General features: G+C 38.8%; 1 protein-coding gene across 3 annotated transcripts in view; it reads left to right on the top strand.

Annotated features, from left to right (window-relative positions):
• The window catches only part of tdrd3 (tudor domain containing 3), a 60,562-nt gene extending 60,152 nt beyond the window's left edge, over nucleotides 1-410 (top strand). For all 3 annotated transcript variants that reach the window (XM_061886994.1, XM_061886991.1, XM_061886992.1), the window contains exon 13: nucleotides 84-410. In XM_061886994.1, the coding sequence (XP_061742978.1) occupies nucleotides 84-200 (117 nt within the window). In that variant the 3' untranslated portion in view covers nucleotides 201-410. The remainder of the gene's footprint in view (nucleotides 1-83) is intronic.
• The last annotated feature ends 21,342 nt before the right edge of the window (nucleotides 411-21,752 follow it).

A 21,752-nucleotide genomic window follows, 5' to 3' on the forward strand; every position in this document is an offset into this window, starting at 1 on the left:
AAAAAAAAAAAAAACATGCATTAATGGTCAAATAGTTGGGAGTCGACTCAGAAATAACGTCTAACGTCCCGACTTTACCACAGGAAGAAGATGATGCGTACTATGACAGCTCGCTTGAGTTTCGCCGTGGAGGAGACGGCCAGCCGAGGCGCACGAGGCCCACACAACAATATTACCAGCCTCCCAGAGCGCGGGATTGACGTCAACATTTTACGGCATGGTAAATGAATATGACGTCGCTCCTCGAGTGAGGTTCTCTCTGTAAATGTTGCTGTTTATAACTGGATGACCTTTGCTCCCACTGTGTTTTGAATGAGATAAACACTTTTCAGAATGACTTTTTATCCAGTCTATAATTGATAACATCATTTCTGCATCATCGCCTTTTGAAATACAGAACCTTCATATTACGGCTGGGTGACATTGCTTTTTTTAAATATTTCGATATTTTTTAGGCCATATCGCGATACACAATATCAATCAATCAATCAATGTTTATTTATATAGCCCTAAATCACAAATGTCTCAAAGGACTGTACAAACCATTACGACTACAACATCCTCGGAAGAACCCACAAAAGGGCAAGGAAAACTCACACCCAGTGGGCAGGGAGAATTCACATCCAGTGGGACGCCAGTGACAATGCTGACTATGAGAAACCTTGGAGAGGACCTCAGATGTGGGCAACCCCCCCCCCTCTAGGGGACCGAAAGCAATGGATGTCGAGCGGGTCTAACATGGTACTGTGAAAGTTCAATCCATAGTGGCTCCAACACAGCCGCGAGAGTTCAGTTCAAAGCGGATCCAAGACAGCAGCGAGAGTCCCGTCCACAGGAAACCATCCCAAGCGGAGTCTGATCAGCATCGTAGAGATGTCCCCAACCGATACACAGGCGAGCGGTCCATCCTGGGTCCCGACGAGCGGTCCAATCTGGGTCTCGACTCTGGACAGCCAGTACTTCATCCATGGTCATCGGACCGGACCCCCTCCACAAGGGAGGGGGGGACATAGGAGAAAAAAGAAAAGAAGCGGCAGATCAACTGGTCTAAAAAGGAGGTCTATTTAAAGGCTAGAGTGTACAAATGAGTTTTAAGGTGAGACTTAAATGTTTCTACTGAGTTAGCATCTCGAACTGTTACCGGGAGGGCATCCCAGAGTACTGGAGCCCGAACGGAAAACGCTCTATAGCCCGCAGACTTTTTTTGGGCTTTAGGAATCACTAATAAGCCGGAGTCTTTTGAACGCAGATTTCTTGCCGGGACATATGGTACAATACAATCGGCAAGATAGGATGGAGCTAGACCGTGTAGTATTTTATACGTAAGTAGTAAAACCTTAAAGTCACATCTTAAGTGCACAGGAAGCCAGTGCAGGTGAGCCAGTATAGGCTTAAAAGGATCAAACTTTCTTGTTCTTGTCAAAAGTCTCGCAGCCGCATTTTGTACCAACTGTAATCTTTTAATGCTAGACATGGGGAGACCCGAAAATAATACGTTACAGTAATCTAGACGAGACGTAACAAACGCATGGATAATGATCTCGGCGTCTTTAGTGGACAAAATGGAGCGAATTTTAGCGATATTACGGAGATGAAAGAAGGCCGTTTTAGTAACGCTTTTAATGTGTGAGAGTTGGGTCGAAGATAATACCCAGATTCTTTACCGAGTCACCTTGTTTTATTATTTGGTTGGCAAATGTTAAAGTTGTATTATTAAATAGAGGTCGGTGTCTAGCAGGACCGATAATCAGCATTTCCGTTTTTTGGGCGTTAAGTTGCAAAAAATTAGCGGACATCTATTGCTTAATTTCATTAAGACACGCTTCCAACTGACTACAGTCCGGCATGTTGGTCAGCTTTAGGGGCATGTAGAGTTGGGTGTCATCAGCATAACAGTGAAAGCTAACACCGTATTTGCCTATGATGTCACCCAGCGGCAGCATGTAGATGCTGAAGAGTGCAGGGCCAAGGACCGAACCCTGGGGAACTCCGCACGTTACCTTAACATAGTCCGAGGTATATATCTGGATATTTTGACTTTGCCTTGAATGAACACTTGATGCATATAATCACAGCAGTATGATGATTCTATGTGTCTACATTAAAACATTCTTGTTCATAATGCATTAATATATGCTCCTTTTAAGCTTTAATGCAGAGAAGGAAATCACAACTAAGTCAAGTGACCAAAAATCTATTTATTAAACAGTTATTAGGCAGTGGCACAAACATTCATGTCATTTCCAAAAGAGAAAGTGCAAGATTGTCAAATACATTTTAAAGGGGAACATTATCACAATTTCAAAAGGGTTAAAAACAATAAAAATCAGTTCCCACTGGCTTGTTGTATTTTTTAAAGTTTTTTTCAAAATTTTACCGGTCCCGGAATATCCCTAAAAAAAGTTTTAAAGTGCTTGATTTTCGCTATTTGCGATGCAACTATCCATTTCTCTGTGACGTCACACAGTGCTGCTATTGTAAACAAACAGTGGCGAATACCACAGCAAGATATAGCGACATCAGCTCGGATTCAGACTCGGATTTCAATAGCTTCAGTTTCTTCTTCAATACTTTCATACTCCAACCATCCGTTTCAATACATGCGTAATCTGTTGAATCGCTTAAATCGCTGAAATCCGAGTTTGAATCCGAGCTAATGTCGCTATATCTTGCTGTGGTATTCCCATTGTTTGTTTACATTGGCAGCACTGTGTGACGTCACAGGGAAATGGCCAGTGTCTTCGCAGAGAGACGAAAATAAGGCACTTTAAAGCTTTATTTAGGGATATTCCGAGACCGGTAAAATTTTGAAAAAAACTTCCAAAAATACAACAATCCACTGGGAACAGATTTTTATTGTTTTTAACTCTTTTGAAATTGTGATAATGTTCCCCTTTAACGTCATGCCCAGGACACAATATTAATGATAACCGCGGTAAAACTCCAAGACGGTTAGTATTACCGTTTAATATTAAAATGATCCAAAAACCATTGTTGATAACCACACTTTGATAAATTTACAGACTGTCGAGCGCAGAGGTGTGCAAATTTTTTTGCCCTGGGGGATGCATTGAGATACAAAAAATTTGTTGAGGAACGACGACATGTAAAGTAACTACCGTATTTTCCAGACCATAGGGCGCACTACAGAGGAATGGTCTATTTTCGATCTTTTTTTATATATAAGGGAGTGGAAGAAGTGTCAAAAAACAGAGCTAACTGTTTTACTGACATTTAGACTTTAGTTGACTGCGTGGCGCAGTGGGAGAGTGGCCGTGCCCAACCCGAGGGTCCCTGGTTCAATCCCCACCAACTACCAACTTCGTCACATCCGTTTTGTCCCGAGCAAGACACTTCACCCTTGCTCCTGATGGTGTTGGTTAGCGTCTTGCATGGCAGCTCCCTCCATCAGTGTGTGAATGTGTAAATGTGGAAGTAGTTTGAAAGCGCTTTGAGTACTCTGAAGGTAGAAAAGCGCTATACAAGTACAACCCATTTATTATTTACTTCAATCAATAACAGAGCAGCATCTCTACATCCGCCGTGAAAAACCATCCGACCAGTACTCTCTAATAACTAAAATTCCTTGGGTGAATAATATAAACTCACTACACCGGTATGTTTTAGCGCTTTCATTGCGAGTTTACTGACAGGTATAAGTAAGAACTTTACACCACTTTACATTAGAAATGGCAACAGCGGAGGATGAATGTCCCATAACAAGAAGACTACAAACCACAAGGGCGGACATGCGCAATTTTTCAGGACATATGCAGATCCCAAATACAGATCAGCAGGTACCAGAAGGTAAGAAAAGTTGCTTTTGCATAATATTGCGAAACAAAATGCCAGATAATATATATGTCTTACCTTATACACACACACCATAATAATATGTTGAAGGACAGTACAAACCATCAAGCTTACCAAAGTCCTACTAAAACATTTTGATTAGATTTTTGGGCGCTGTGTGTAATGAATGGAACATATAAAATGTTGGTGTTTACTTGAGTCATATTGCAGTCTACATGTATCTCTTATGTGTGACTGCCATCTACTGGTCACACTTATAATTTCACCATGTACCAAATAAAATTACTCCGAGGTCGGTAAGTGCAACCAAATTTATTTCGTACATTAGGTTATAAGGCGCACTGTCGAGTTTTGAGAATATGAAAATATATTAAGTGCGCCTTATAGTTGGGAAAAATACGGTAAACGGACCTGATATGGAACCCTGAGGTACACCCTTTAATAGAGGGAGGAAAGACGAGAAGGACCCAGCAAACTGGACGCATCGGACAGGTAATTACAAAACTACTTTGTTGCATGTGAAGTTTGTCCGATACATATCTGATTTTTATCCACAAAGGAACGCAGCCTGGGTCGAATTTGCAAAAATCTCGACTTCCACTTTCACAAAAAATCCAATACAGGTCACATTTTGGCGACAAAAAAACCCCAAAAAACCTGGAACTGTACCTGCAGTCTGAACAAGTACATTGAAATACATAGAATTAAATAGAAGCCGATAGAAAGCAACATCTTCAACAAATGTTTCTCGACTCATCTGTTTTTTTTTTAATCAGCTTTTTTCCTCCAAATCTTGTGTGCTTCCCTAAAAACCCAGAATGTCCTCACTTCTGTGACATCCACAACTCTTAAAGGGCTTGACCGCATGCAGAAAGAAAACAAAATTAAAGCTGCAAGCAGCGATGGACAGGACCGACTTTTGCTGGTGTTTCCTGCCTTTATCCAGACAACATATCTTTACCTGCACATTACCTACCTTCTCTGTATCCTGGAGTCAAACCGATGCTTCTTTTTTTCACCCATACACGCTGGTGCTTCCTGCCATCACCCAGTCAACATATCTTTACCTGCACAGTACCTACCTTCTCTGTATTGTGAGGCCAAGCTGGTCCTTCCTGCTATCAAGCGGCCATCTTGAGACGGCAGCATTTGAAGGCTCGTAAAATCAAAACGGGAGCAGTTAGAGAAACTCTTTGCGCATCTTTTAATCAGAAGGATTCAATCTCTTTCTTGTGCTAGTTTGAAGCCGACACAACAAACGCGCTCAGAGGAGATAATGTTTGAAAAAAGGTGACGGGTTTTGACAAAACTTTTGTTTTGAAGGGGTAATTGCCAACTTCCTGTTGATTGTTGCTGAAGGATGTTAATGAATGAAATGTATATCTTAAGTGAGACCTACGTAGAGGTTGTTGTTTCATGTCTCTGTGACATATCTACCGGAAGTTACAAGCAGTTTTGTCTGTTTTGTTCCTAGGACCAGTTTTGTCTGTTTTATTCCTAGGGGGCGCTAGAGCGCAATTTTGAGTTTTGGGGTTTATTTTTTTATTAGATCGCAATTGTTGCCGGTCCTGATGTGTGTGTCCAGTTTGGTGAGTTTTGAAGCATTTTAAGGGGGTCAAATTACAGCTCAAAGAGGCAAAAATTACATTTTTTAGGAAACTTTTGTTTTGAAGGGGTTTTTGCCAACTTCCTGTTGATTTTTGCTGAAGGATGTGAGTGTATGAAATCTAGGTCTAAGTCAGACCTACATAGAAGTTTTTGTTTCATGTGTCTACGATAGAGATTGCGGTCTCATCCGCGGGTCGGTCGGTTGACATGACGAAAAAATAGATTTTAATTAGATTCGGGCGGGTGGCGGTTGAACCATCCGGAGACAATTGATATACATGGTTCTGGGATCGGTATCCTTTGCCATTCAAAGAGCCATTTAGGACCTGTGTCATAAAGCAAAGAAGTCAATAGCAAACGCTATTATTGTCTTGAATGACTGCCGGCAGTCACCCAGATATTAAATATTAGTGCGTGCTATGAAGCCTTTGGCTTTGTCGCCTTCTACAACATGTACGATCAGCAACATGTCGTGAGTGGCTTCCGCGGCAACACATGCACACGACTGCAAGGCATACTGGGTGACACAGAGTACACTAATGGTTGTGATATAAACAATTTTAACACTCTTAGTAATATGCGCCACGCTGTGAAGCCACACCAATTAAGAACGACAAACACATTTCGGGAGAACATCCTCACAGTAACACAACATAAACGCAACACAACAAATACCCAGAATCCTTTGCATCCATGACAAACCCTGACTATTTTATACACCCCGCTAGCAGCAACCCCCCGTGCGTCGGTAAGTTGGGCGGGGTTGGGGGTGTAAAATATATTCAGGCTTTGTCATGAATACAAAGGATTATGGGTATTAGTTGTGTTGCGTTTATGTTGTGTTACTGTGAGGATGTTCTCCCGAAATGTGTTTGTCAATCTTGTATTGTGTGGCTTCACAGCGTGGCGCATATTAGTAAGTGTTAAAGTTGTTTATATCACAACCATCCGTGTACTCTATATTACCCAGTATGCCTTTAAATCTCATACGTGTGATTGCGGAAGCTGCACACAACATGTTGCCGGACCAACAATCGGTTCGTACATGTTGTTGAAGGTGTCTAAGGCAATGGTTTCACAGTACGCCACATTCTTGTCATCAGGATGAACGCTATTGAATAGTCTCGATAATGTTAGCGGTTCCAATTGACTACATTACTCTGTGAAACAGTTTTAAATAGCTCTGTGAGTGCTAAAAGTGGCCAACCTCTGATGAAATTCGGTGGGTGGAGGTGGCGGGGTTTGGGTTGGTTCGGGTGGACAGCGGGTGGATGATGATTTTGGTGATGCGGATGATATAATTGTCTATCCGCGCATCTCTAGCCTACGACATTCCTAACGGAAGTTACAAGCAGTTTTGTCTGTGTTTTTCCAAAGGGGCGCTAGAGTACAATTTTGAGTTTTGGGTTTTGGTTTTTTGATTAGATCGTAATTTTCGCCAGTCCTAATGTGTGAAATTTGGTGAGTTTTGAAGCATGTTAAGGGGCTCAAATTACAGCTCAAAGAGGCGGCGGAATAATAATAATAATAATAATAAAACCTTAAAAATACAATAGGGTCCTCAGTCCCAAAGGGACATTCGGTCCCTAAAAAAAACCGAGCCTTAGCACTGATTTTGATAAGCTGTAGATGTGAAGGTTCCTTCAACACAAGCATTTGAAATAAATATTTTACGTGGCACATTTGTCGCATTTTTTAATCATAATAAAACCAGGCCAGAAGAACCGACCACGTTGTCCATTTTGCTCATCTGAGGCCAACTCATTTGTCTTGTTCTTTGAAGCAAATCCCACATGTAAGGCAATCTCTGGCCCCTGTAATGGAGACGCTCGCACTGCCGAGATATCATTTTGCACGTTACAAAGGGGAATGTTCCGGAAGCGTCGCTCGCGGCCCGGCGTCCGGCCCGCTCACGTCCCGGCGCTGTGTGCGGGGACAGCTTTTACACACGGACGCGGTCTGCCCGTGGGTCCCAGTGACACTTAGACTATTCTGTGTCACTGCTCCAATGGATCTGCTTTGTTTTCCAAGCCGGGCGCCCAGTCAACATATATTAATAATTAATGGCTGGTAATATGGAAACCTATCTGAGGGGAACTGAAAGGGAAGCTGTTGAAAGCATTTGGGCGACTGATTATGGCGTTGATGTTTATCAAGTACAGATTTTCAATCAGACCAACAATATGTGGCTAAAGATCGGAAGTCAGGTGTTTTTTCCCCGTTTTTGTCCCAAGATGATCAATCTGGCCGTCTTGTGTGTAAACATTTGGGCTGTGAATCTTTAGGCACTTTTTAACCATAGATTTTCGATTCAAAATGATTCTCAATTCCAAATCAATACTTTTTTAATAACCTTTGGTGCCAGTGCAGTAACAACATTCATCCATGAAATAGACAAACAGCTCTGGTACATGTCTACATTACTTAAAAGAAAACTGGTTTTGTTGATTAATATTCATTTCAAATATTTAGTAAAGTGGCTGGAGAGGACAGATTTTGTTGGGGAAAAAAAAAATATATATATATATATATATATATATATATAAGGCGGCGACTTGTCCAGGGTGTACACCGCCTTCTGCCCAAATGCAGCTGAGATAGGCTCCAGTGACCAAAAGGGACAAGCAGTAGAAAATGGATACATGTATATATATATATATATGTATGTGTATATATATATATATATACACATATGTATGTATATACATATATATATATATATATATACAGAGAGAGAGATACATACATATGTATGTATATATCATTCATCCATCCATTTTTTACCGCTTATTCCCTTTGGGGTTGCGGGGGGCGCTGGCGCCTATCTCAGCTACAATCGGGCAGAAGGCGGGCTACACCCTGGAAAAGTCGCCACCTCATCGCAGATGTATTTATATATATATGTATGTATATATATATATATATATATATGTATATATACATATATATATGTATATATATATATATGTATGTATATATATATATGTGTGTATATATATATATGTATGTATAAATATATATATGTATGTATATATATATATATGTATGTGTATATATATATATGTATGTATAAATATATATATGTATGTATATATATATATATGTATGTGTATATATGTGTGTATATATATATATGTATATATATATGTATGTATACATACAGTATGTATATATATGTATGCATATATGTATGTATATGCATGGATATATGTATATATATTTATATACATATGTATATATATATTTTTTATATACACATATGTATGTATATATACTGTATATATATACTTACACATATGTATGTATAAATATATATATACATATGTGTGTATATATATATATAAATATATATATATACATACATACATATTTATGTATATACATATATATATATATATTTAGATACATACATATGTATGTATATATATCCATCCATCCATTTTCTACCACTTATTCCCTTTGAGGTTGCGGGGGGCGCTGGCGCCTATCTCAGCTACAATCGGGCAGACGGCGGGCTACACCCTGGTCAAGTCACCACCTCATCGAAGATGTATATATATATATATGTATGTATATATATATGAATGTGTATACAGTATATATGTATGTATGTATATATATGTATGCATATATGTACATATATGCATGGATATATATATATATATACACACACACGTGGACAATCCTGAAGAAACAAGTCCATTTCATAAAACCAACAAATTTAGCTGAAATGCACCAATTTGGTCAATAACATTGCAGAGTTGCTCACGTTTTCAGTAGACCCATAAAAAATTCATAAAAGAAGTAAACTCCATGAATGTTTTTTTGTGACCAACAAAGCATGTGCTCCAATCAGAGTTGTATAAAATTTTCTAAATATATTTTTGATTTTTTTTTTTTTGTATCAACTAAGAGTCGTCACGTATAAGAATTGCGATGTATTCCCCATGATTAATATCTCCAGACAGTCTATGTCAGGGCCAACATGCTGATGTGCTTACAGACTACTACATCATTCATATAAAAACTTTTGAAAATAGTGGAAAAAAAGGTTTTCTACTTAACATCGTCGCAACCCGATAACCCTCAGAGCTCCAACGGAATGCTTTTTATGCTCCCTTCCCCTCATGGACATCCTTCTGCTCTGCTTGCTGGTTTCCCACCCGCCTGCCTCTCTCATGCCCATTCATAGCGGCTCTTTCATTATCCTCTGCTAGGCACCTTTGTGGCTGCGATACCTGAACCTTGTGATCCCACTGCATGTGTCTTTTCTTACATCATTTCTACATCAGCCCCGACAACACAAACCCTCTCTCTCTACCTCTCCAGAACAAAAAAAAAAACTAAACCAGAAAGGAGCCGGCCATTAAATCTGAATAGGATTTTCAACTCCACCTGTCAGATTTCCATAATATCATTTCACGCGTCTTCATGTAAGTGAAACACATCTGTTGCATGAGACCGACATGCAAACAAGCCACTTCACCTCCACGCCATGTTGGCATCTCTCGGCAAATTCTATTTGAATTGCAAAAATGGCTCTCAGGTTGTCAACTTTGTGACAAAGACACATTTGCATACCAGCTAGCCGCTGTGGGGGGCTCCATCGGTGGGTCTTAAAACTTTTTTCACCAAGTACCGCCTCAGAAAGAACTCTCCAAGGGCCACCGCCATGACCCACAGTCAAACACAGTAGCGTAGTAGGCCCAAGTATTCATTAATAATAAGGCAGAGTTGTTTTTAACAAGTTAATATTGTGGGCTCCTCAAGTTTGATCAGTCATAAAAATGTAAAAAAATCTATCATATATATATATATAAATATATATACAAATATATATATATATATATCATCCATTTTTATATATATATATGTATGTATATATATGTATATATGTATGTATATGTATATATGTGGATATATATGTGTATATATATATATATATACATATATATACACACACATAAAACCCCAAATCGGTGAAGTGAATTTAATTATATTTATATAGCGCTTTTTCTCTAGTGACTCAAAGCGCTTTACATAGTGAAACCCAATATCAATTTTTTTTTACAATTAAACCAGTGTGGGTGGCACTGGGAGCAGGTGGGTAAAGTGTCTTGCCCAAGGACACAATGACAGTGACTATGATGGGGGATGCGGGATGAAGTCGTCACGTTGTGTAAATGGTAAATAAAAACAGAATACAATGATTTGCAAGTCCTTTTCAACTTATATTCAATTGAACAGACCGCAAAGACAAGATATTTAACCTTCGAACTCAAAAACGTTATTTTTTGCAACTATTAGCTCTTTTGGAACTTGATGCCTGCAACGTGTTTCAAAAAAGCTGGCACAAGTGGCAAAAAAGACGGAGAAAGTTGAGGAATGCTCATCAAACACTTATATGGAACATCCCACAGGTGTGCAGGCTAATTGGGAACAGGTGGGTGCCATGATTGGGTATAAAAGCAGCTTCCATGAAATGCTCAGTCATTCACAAACAAGGACGGGGCGAGGGTCACCGCTTTGTGAACAAATGCGTGAGAAAATTGCCAAACAGTTTAAGAACAACATTGCTCAACCACTGCGATGAGGTGGCGACTTGTACGGGGTGTACGCCGCCTTCCGCCCGATTGTAGCTGAGATAGGCACCAGCGACCCCCAAAGGGAATAAGCGGTAGAAAATGGATGGTTGGATGGATTTCTCAACCGACTATTGCATGGAATTTAGGGATTTCACCATCTACGATCCGTAATATCATCAAAAGGTTCAGAGAATCTAGAGAGATCACTGCACTGTAAGCGGCAATGCCATCCCCCAGGCGGCACGGCATCAAAAAGCCACGTCAGTAAGTAAAGGATATCACCACATGGGCAGAAAACCACTGTCAGTAACTACAGTTGGTCGCTACATCTGTAAGTGCAAGTTAAAACTCTTACGGCGGCATAGCTCGGTTGGTAGAGTGGCCGTGCCAGCAACTTGTGGGTTGCAGGTTCAGTTCCCGCTTGTGCCATCCTAGTTACTGCCGTTGTGTCCTTGGGCAAGACACTTTACCCACCTGCTCCCAGTGCCAGCCACACTGGTTTAAATGTAATTTAGATATTGGGTGTCACTATGTAAAGCGCTTTGAGTCACTTGAGAAAAGCACTATCCATCCATCCATCCATCCATTTTCTACCGCTTATTCCCTTTCGGGGTCGCCGGGGGGCGCTGGCGCCTATCTCACCTACAAATTTGTAGCTGAGATAGGCGCCAGCGCCCCCCCGCGAAAAGCACTATATAAATATAATTCACTTCACTTACCATGCAAAGCCAAAGCCATTTATCAACAACACCCAGAAACGCCGCCGGCTGCGGCTTTCAAAACGTGCGTCTCTAGATCGGTGGTTCTTTTTCCACCAAGTACCACCTCAGAAAACACTCGGCTCTCCAAGTGCCACCATAATGAGCAACATTCAAATACAGTAGCACAGTAGGCCCAAGTATTCATTAACAACAAGTGTATTCAATATTTTTGGCCCCCCTCAAGTCATAAAAATAAAATAATATATATATATTTTTAAATTATTATTATTATTATTATTCAATGCCTAAATCTATAAATCAACTGCAGTTATCAAATTAAAAAAACATAATTAATGTATTATGCCCTTTTTGTCCCAAAAAAAATGCAAAAAGTAGTTTACCTTGAAAAATGTCAAAGTGTAACATTCGCCACCTTAATAACAACATGTTCATACCTTAAAAACCATAAAAGGTTAATACCTTAATAACCGTAACTGCATAATGTTTTGGGGCAGTCTCTCTCAGGTCAACATGACCTCCCTGCAACCCCATAACAACAATATAATCCCGTGATAGGACCAAAGTTTGTCCGAGCGTCCAAGTTGAGTGTTATGATGTGATCCGCAGCAGAGGTCCAGCACTTAATGAGCCAGGTGCAGCTTGTCCGGCAGTAATTGCTGTTTTCCCTGGGGCACCGGACCGTGGTCTACACCTCAAAACACTCCGCAGACGCAGGTTGCCGAGCGCCCGGGGCGATGCTGGGAACACGTGACCACGTAATGGTCGGACCGGCCTTTAGACGGCGCGGACTAAAGGAGAGTGATGAGTCGGCGCTGGGATATTGATCTGCGGCCCCTGCGAGATGTGAGCGTACGCAGCAGTCAAGCACCGCTCGGTCACTTTTATGGGCCCGCTGTTGTTGCTTCACGCTCACATGTCTGATCAACAACTGCTATTGACTCCGGGATTTTCTTACACTTTCATCTGCTTTGTGTCAGCACAAATATCCTCTCAACTTTCTTCACATTTAACCTCAATTGGAGCAGAGGTCCGCAAACTTTTGGACTCGGAAGCCGCATTGAGTTTTAAAAATTTGGCCAGGGGCCGAGCTATATATGTATGTATGTATGTATGTATTTACAGTATGTATAGATATACGTATGTGTATATATATATATATATGTATAATATATGCATTTACATATATATGTATGTATATGTGCGTATATATATAGATAGATAGATACATCTTTGTATGTATATATATATATAGATGTATATATATCTATAGATAGATATATATGTATGTGTATATATTTGTTTATATACATACATATGTATGTATATGTACATATATATGTATGTATATATAGATATGTGTGTATATATATGTATATATAAATAGATATATGTATGTATATACATATATGGATATATGTGTGTATATATATGGATATATGTATCTATGTATAGATATATATGTATATACATATTTACACATACATACATATATACATACATGTGCGTATATATATATATATATATATATATATATATATGTATGTATATACATATGTATGTGTTTATTATACATATATATGTATTTATATATGTATGTGTATATATAGATGTATGTATATATAAATATATGTATATATATATAAATATGTATACAGTATATATATGTGTGTGTATATATATATATATATATATATGTGTGTGTGTGTGTGTATATGTATACACACATATATGTGTATATATATGTGTGTGTATATATATTTATATATATATATATATACACATATGTGTGTATATATATATGTTTGTGTATATATATATGTGTGTATATATATATATGTGTGCGTGTATTTATGTATACACATATATATGTGTATATATATATATGTGTGTGTATATATATATATATATACACATATGTGTGTATATATATATATATATGTATGTGTATATATATGTGTGTATATATATATATGTGTGTGTATTTATGTATACACACATATATGTGTATATATATATTTGTGTGTATATATATATATATGTGTATATATATGTGTGTATATATATATATGTTTAAATATACATATGTATATAGATATATGTGTGTGTATATATATATGTATGTATATATATTTATATATATATGTGTGTGTGTGTGTGTATATATATATATATATATATATTTATATATATATGTTTAAATATACATAAATATACATTTACATATATGTTTAAATATACATATGTATATAGATATAGCATGTAGAATAAAATGATGTAAAAAAAGTTTTTTTTTAAATAATATATATTTTTTTTTAACTTGGGACTTCCCACGAGCCGGATTTTGGACGTTGGCGGGCCGTAGTTTGGGGTTCCCTGCATTAAAAGAACATCTGCTTAAATCCAAACGTTTCCCACTGAAGGCTGGACAATGAAAAATAACGCAAGGAGCCATTTTTTTTATATCTTTCATTTTCAAAACCATCATATGTGCAGTCAGGATCAAAACCGAAAGTTAACTAAGCGTTTGTCTCCGCGCGGTCATTTTTCTCCCTTTGTCTCCTTCCTGGAACCTAAATGAGATACAGAGAGTTTCTACTTCTGTGTTTCCTCTACTAGTGCCCATGCTCGGAAGTCAGCTGGGGTAGGCTCCGGCTTAACCGTGGCCTTATTGAAGACGAGCAGTGGACGTCTTGTTTGTTTTCTCATTTCATTCAGTTTGTCGCAACTTGGCAAAAGTGACGGAGGCAGGGTACTTAAAAGTTGGCCGGGCCTTCACCCCGACTTCCAAGCACCGTTAAAACCAGCCTTTCAAGGACCTTGAAAGGTGCATCTGCTTTGTGTGTTTGGACACGGCGCTGCCATCACAGCGGGCGGCGAGCGTGACCCATCGCACCGTGACCACGTTTTGCTCATCAAAGGAGGCCCGAGGATTTGGACGCGTGCTCGCCGTGGCGAAGAGAGAGCGCTTCTGTGAGGAGAACCTTTTGCGTCTTCAAGCTGGGAAATGACACGGAGGGAGCTATCAATTCCCCCCGTTTAGAATCCTAATAGATAGGAGAATAGCAATTACTTTCAAAATGCTGCTTGCTTATGATTTAGTTGCTTTTGTGTAAAAAGAAACTTTTTCTGTCAGGCAAGTGACCACTGGAATGCAAACTTTCGTCTTTTTTTTCACATTTGTGCTACATTTGCCCTTTTATTTAATTATAAATTGAATTATAAATGATCGGTTCTTCGACACAATAGATGTCCAAATGTTGATTATTTCCTTATGTTGAATAAAGTAGTAATGCGGCATTAATGCCAATGTCCTCTTAAACCGGAGGTGTCGCCGGAGTCTTCCATCTGGCCCCCGAGTGCATTCAGCAGTTGAGCGGTGTTCTCGTATCGTACACAAATAGTCTTATATTGTCTGGCCAACCAAAGTAACTCGAGTCAGCGGCCATTAATTGTACGTCAATGCGAAATTTCGTGCACAGCATTTACTTATACACCCCAATCCAAAATAAGTTATTTGTGTAACGTTTCATTCAGAAAAAAACTTCACCATCGTTAGATAGTATAATAGTATAATGTGCAGTTATTCTCTGTAAATTGCATTTTATGATGTGTATATATATATGTATATATATATATACATATGTATATATATATATATATATATATATGTATATATATACATATATATATATATGTATATATATATATATATATGTATATATATACATATATATATATATGTATATATATATGTGTATATATATGTATATGTATTATTCTCTGTAAATTGCATTTTATGATTATATATATATGTATATGTATATATATATATGTATGTATATATATGTGTGTGCATATATATATACACATAAGTGTATGTATGTATATATGTGTATGTATATGTTTATATGTATATATTTGTGTATATATGTGTGTGTGTATATATATGTATATATAAATGTATATGTATACATTTATATGTATATACATATGTGTATGTGTGTATATATGTATGTATATATGTGTATATATATGTGTGTATATATGTATATAAATGTATATATATACACATTTATATGTATATAGATATGTGTATGTGTGTGTATATATAAATATATGTGTGCGTGTATGTATATATATGTATGTATACACACATATATTTATATGTATGTGTATGTATATATATGTTTATATGTATATTTTTGTGTGTATGTATATATATGTATATATATGTTTATATGTATATTTTTGTGTGTATTTATATATGTATATATATATGTGTGTGTATGTATATATATGTATGTATACACACATATATATGTATTTATATGTATGTGTATGTATATATATATGTTTATATGTATATTTTTGTGTGTATGTATATATATGTTTATATGTATATTTTTGTGTGTATTTATATATGTATATGTATGTGTATATATATATGTGTGTATGTATATGTATATATATGTTTATATGTATATGTGTTTGTACATATATATACATGTGTATATGTATGTATATTTATGTGTATATATATATATAGATATATGTATGTGTGTACATATATGCGTATATATATATATATATATATATATATATATATATATATATATACATATCTATATCAATTAAAAATCAAATAAATAATATATATATATACATATATATATATATATATATAATTTTAATTGTATTTTTTAATTTTTTTTAATTTATTGGATTTTTGTTTTTGCTTGCCTTTTCAATCATGAACGCTCTATCAAAAACACCATTTTGAAAATTCCAGGAAACATGGACGTTAAGAGCTATTTTTTCCGGTAATTGTAACGTTGCTACTCAAGTAATTAAAAAAAACAACTATCAAATCTAAATGATTTTTTTTTTTGGTTCACTTAACTAATAATTTTCCTTTTTATTTCATGCATCTATGACAAATAGCATTCTGTTCTTGTTTTTGAAGTTCACTTTACAAAATGGCGTTATTGGCCAGTCAGTTCAAATGTTGTCTTCTGTTAAAAGTCTTTGTGGCTTGTGCATCCCTTTGAGACACTTGTGATTTAGGGTTACATATATAAACATTGATTGATTGATTGATTGATTAAAAGTCCGACAAACGTGCATCTTTTGCGAGTGTTGTGATTAGTACAAAACCCAAACCCGGTGAAGTTGTCACGTTGTGCAAATGCGTCCGAGCAACGTTATCATGGACGCCCCTGCTTATTACAGCAAGACAATGCCAAGCCACGTGTTACAAGTGCGTGGCTTCATAGTAAAATAGTGGGGGTACTAGACTGGCCTGCCTTTAATCCAGACCTGTCTCCCATTGAAAATGTGTGGTGCATTATGAAGTCTAAAATATCAGAAGGGAGACTCCGGACTGATGAACAACTTAAGCTGTACATCAAGCAAGAAATAATTCCACCTGAAAAGCATAAAAAATAAGTCTCCTCGGTTCCCAACGGTTACTGAGTGTTGTTAAAAGGAAAGGCCATGTAACACAGTGGTAAAAATGCTCCTGTGACAACTTTTTTGCAATGTGTTGCTGACAAAAAATTCTGAGTTAATGATGTAGAGAGGCGGAGCCGGCAAACGAGCAGCGGGGTAGGGCACGCTGGAGCCCTGCCCAAGATGGCGGGAAGGAGGCGGAGAATGCGGCTGAGCGGAGAGGCAAGGTGTGCCGGGAGCGACGCTACGAGCGAGATCAGGTGTGTGGCTCGCACACCGGGAAACAATTAACATTTCTCCTTACGCTGCATGAAAGCAGAGAAGAAGAAGAAGACGATGATGTTGATGATGAATCAGAACATGATGATGATGAAGAAGAGCATGACGATGACGATGATGATGAAGAAGACAAAAAAGACAAAGAAAAGGTCAAAGAGGACGAAGAAAACGACAAAGAAGGAAAAGACAAGGAAAAAGACAAAGATGAAATGGAAGAAGAAAATGAAGAGAAGACAGGTTGCAGTCTTCATTTCAAAAAAGGGAGGGGGGAGTAGGCTCAGCCGGTCGGAAGCCCGGCTTGCGTCTGGCGATGGAGGTTTGTAGAGAGGCGGAGCCAGCGAACGAGCAGCGGGGCAGGGCACGCCGCAGCCGTGCCCAAGAGGGCGGCAAGGAGGCGGAGAATGCGGCTGAGCGGAGAGGCGGGGCGTGCTGGGAGCGACGCTACGAGCAAGATCAGGTGCGTGGCTCACCCACTGGGAAACAATTAACATTTCTCCTTACGCTGCATAAAAGGGGAGAAGGAGGATTGATCGGGGCAGAAGGAGTTGGAGAGCCTGCAACGAAGGATGAAGAGCGGCAGCAACAAAAGCATTGAGCAGACAAGAACAACGACGACGGCTGAAAAGCGATCCAACCCGGCAAGAAAAAATCGAGAGTCAAACCTGTTCAAGCGATCATGCCCTTCCTGAGTGGTCCATGGAACCCAAGCGACAGGGAAAGTCGTTCACAATGATTATTTGCAAAAAAAAAAACAAGTTTCTTAGTTAAAACATTACATATCTTGTCTAATCAATTGAATACAAGTCGAAAAGGATTTGCAAATCATTGCATTCTGTTTTTGTTTACCATTTACCACTGCTTTTGGGTTTTGTATTATTTGGTGAGTAATTTTTTGGGGGACATCCTAATAGAGCCAGCTTCAGGACTTCTGCCTCGGCTCAAGTTTCTCTAAACCCTGCCATATTTTCAGAGCTTTGAACTCCTTTGAAGTCTCCTTGAAGTTTGAGCTTCTTAACCACGCGTTCATCGTTAAAAGACCTTTTTAATGATTTAAGATGTCTTGGAGACGCTGGGCTCTGAGAATCTTCTGGTTTAGTGGGACGGCGTGGCGCAGTGGGGAGGGTGGCCGCGCGCAACCCGAGCGTCCCTGGTTCAATTCCCACCTAGTACCAACCTCGTCACGTCCGTTGTGTCCTGAGCAAGACACTTCACCCTTGCTCCTGATGGGTGCTGGTTGGCGCCTTGCATGGCAGCTCCCTCCATCAGTGTGTGAATGTGTGTGTGAATGGGTAAATGTGGAAATAGTGTCAAAGCGCTTTGAGTACCTTGAAGGTAGAAAAGCGCTATATATACAACCCATTTATCATTTATTTACTGAAGACGCCGCACCGATCCACCCGTCGACCTCACGATCCACTCTTCCTTCACTTGTGAACAAGACTCCGAGGTACTTGAACTCCTCCACTTGGGACAGAGTCTCCTACCCAACCCTTTTCCGGGCGAGAACCATGGACTCGGACTTGGAGGTGCTGATTCTCATCCCAGTCGCTTCACACTCGGCAAAGATCCTGGCCAGATGAAGCCATCAGGACCACATCATCTGCAAAAAGCAGAGACCTAATCCTGTAGCCACCAAACCGGATCATCTCAACGCCTTGACTGTTCAGCACGTGTTACAACAGTGTGACTTCGTAAAAAAAGAGTGCGGGTACTTTCCTGGCCCGCCCGCAGTCCAGACCTGTCTCCCATAGAAAATGTGTGGCTCATTATGAAGCGTAAAATACGACAGTGGTGACTGTTGAACGACTGAAGCTCTACATAAAACAAGAATGGGAAAGAATTCCACTTTCAAAGCTTCAACAATTAGTTTCCTCAGTTCCCAAACGTTTTCAAAAGAAAAGGTGATGTAACACAGTGGTGAACATGCCCTTTCCCATCTACTTTGGTATGGGTTGCTGCCATGAAATTCTAAGTTAATTGTTATTTGCAAAAAAAAGTTAAGTTTATGAGTTTTAACATCAAATATGTTGTCTTTGTAGTGCATTCAATTGAATATGGGTTGAACATGATTTGCAAATCATTGTATTCTGTTTATATTTACATCCAACACAATTTCCCAACTCATATGGAAACGGGGTTTGTAATTGAACATAAGTTGAAAAGGATTTGCAAATCATTGTATTCCTTTTTTTTTACGTGCCAACTTCACTGGTTTTGGGTTGTGTACATATACACCAGGGGTGTCCAAAGTGTGGCCCCGGGGGCCATTTGCGGCCCGCAGCTAATCGTTTATCGGCCCGCCACACATTCTACAAAAATTGCAAAATTGACATTATTGCAAAAATAAACAAAAAACATTGTAAAAAGTGGAATGAGGTGAAATCGGATGAGAAAAAGTGGCAATGTTGACACAAAGCTGCCATGCAGGCGGTTTTCCCCCCCTTTGTCTTTATTTTCTTTTTTTTTCCATTGCTAAAAAAAATGAAAAATCTATGTTATAATTAATTATTACTTAAAAAATGATCACTCTAAAATGTTTTATGTGAAAAAAATATTGCACATGTTGTGTGGTTGCCATATTAAAACGTCAAAGTTTTGACCAAAGAGCATAAAACAAACAAAATAATAGTTCAAACTTAAAATCCACAGATATATCGGAAGTTGATCTTGAAATTTAAGTGTTAAAAGTAAAAAAACACTAATAAAAAGGCATCACTTTATGAGTGGGGAACCTTTCGGATCTCAAATATATTTAGTAGGATTTTATTTAACTTTTCACTGTGATTACTCAAAAATATTAAATAGTTAAAATCAATGGTGTCCTGAATTATTGATCTTTGAGGGCTTTAATAAAGGAACTCTCCTGAAGGAGTCATGTAAACGGCTTTCTGCCGCCATTGTGTGGGTTGCGTGGACCAGTGGTCCCCAACCACCGAACCGTGGCCCGATTGGTACCGGCCGCAGAAGAATTGTTTATTAAAAAAAATGTATATACATTTTTTTTTTTTTAAATTAAATCAAAATAAAAAAAACAATATACACTTACAATTTGTGCAAAAACCACAAAAACCTCCCTTTTTCATGACAACTCTCTCCTTTGAGTCACACATTAAAAGCGTTACTAAAACGGCCTTCTTTCATCTCCGTAATATCGCTAAAATTCGCTCCATTTTGTCCACTAAAGACGCCGAGATCATTATCCATGCGTTTGTTACGTCTCGTCTGGATTACTGTAACGTATTATTTTCGGGTCTCCCCATGTCTAGCATTAAAAGATTACAGTTGGTACAAAATGCGGCTGCTAGACTTTTGACAAGAACAAGAAAGTTTGATCACATTACGCCTGTACTGGCTCACCTGCACTGGCTTCCTGTGCACTTAAGATGTGACTTTAAGGTTTTACTACTTACGTATAAAATACTACACGGTCTAGCTCCAGCCTATCTTGCCGATTGTATTGTACCATATGTCCCGGCAAGAAATCTGCGCTCAAAAGACTCCGGCTTATGAGTGATTCCTAGAGCCCAAAAAAAGTCTGCGGGCTATAGAGCGTTTTCCGGTCGGGCTCCAGTACTCTGGAATGCCCTCCCGGTAACAGTTCGAGATGTCACCTCAGTAGAAGCATTGAAGTCTCACCTTAAAACTCATCTGTATACTCTAGCCTTTAAATAGACCTCCTTTGTAGACCAGTTGATCTGCCGCTTCTTTTCTTTCTCCTATGTCCCCCCCTCCCTTGTGGAGGGGGTCCGGTCCGATGACCATGGATGAAGTACTGGCTGTCCAGAGTCGAGACCCAGGATGGACCGCTCGCCTGTGTATCGGTTGGGGACATCTCTACGCTGCTGATCCGCCTCCGCTTGAGATGCTTTCCTGTGGACGGGACTCTCGCTGCTGTCTTGGATCCGCTTTGAACTGAACTCTCGCGGCTGGTTTGGAGCCACTATGGATTGAACTTTCACAGTATCATGTTAGACCCGCTCGACATCCATTGCTTTCGGTCCCCTAGAGGGGGGTGGGGGGGTTGCCCACATCTGAGGTCCTCTCCAAGGTTTCTCATAGTCAGCATTGTCACTGGCGTCCCACTAGATGTGAATTCTCCCTGCCCACTGGGTGTGAGTTTTCCTTGCCCTTTTGTGGGTTCTTCCGAGGATGTTGTAGTCGTAATGGTTTGTGCAGTCCTTTGAGACATTTGTGATTTGGGGCTATATAAATAAACATTGATTGATTGATTGACAAAGAAGAAAAAAAAAAAAAAAAAAGTATCTCCCCCCCCCCCGGGCCGCGGGACAAATTATTA

This window comes from Nerophis ophidion, linkage group LG25, assembly GCF_033978795.1.
Source record: "Nerophis ophidion isolate RoL-2023_Sa linkage group LG25, RoL_Noph_v1.0, whole genome shotgun sequence".
Classification (NCBI taxonomy): Eukaryota; Metazoa; Chordata; class Actinopteri; order Syngnathiformes; family Syngnathidae; genus Nerophis; species Nerophis ophidion.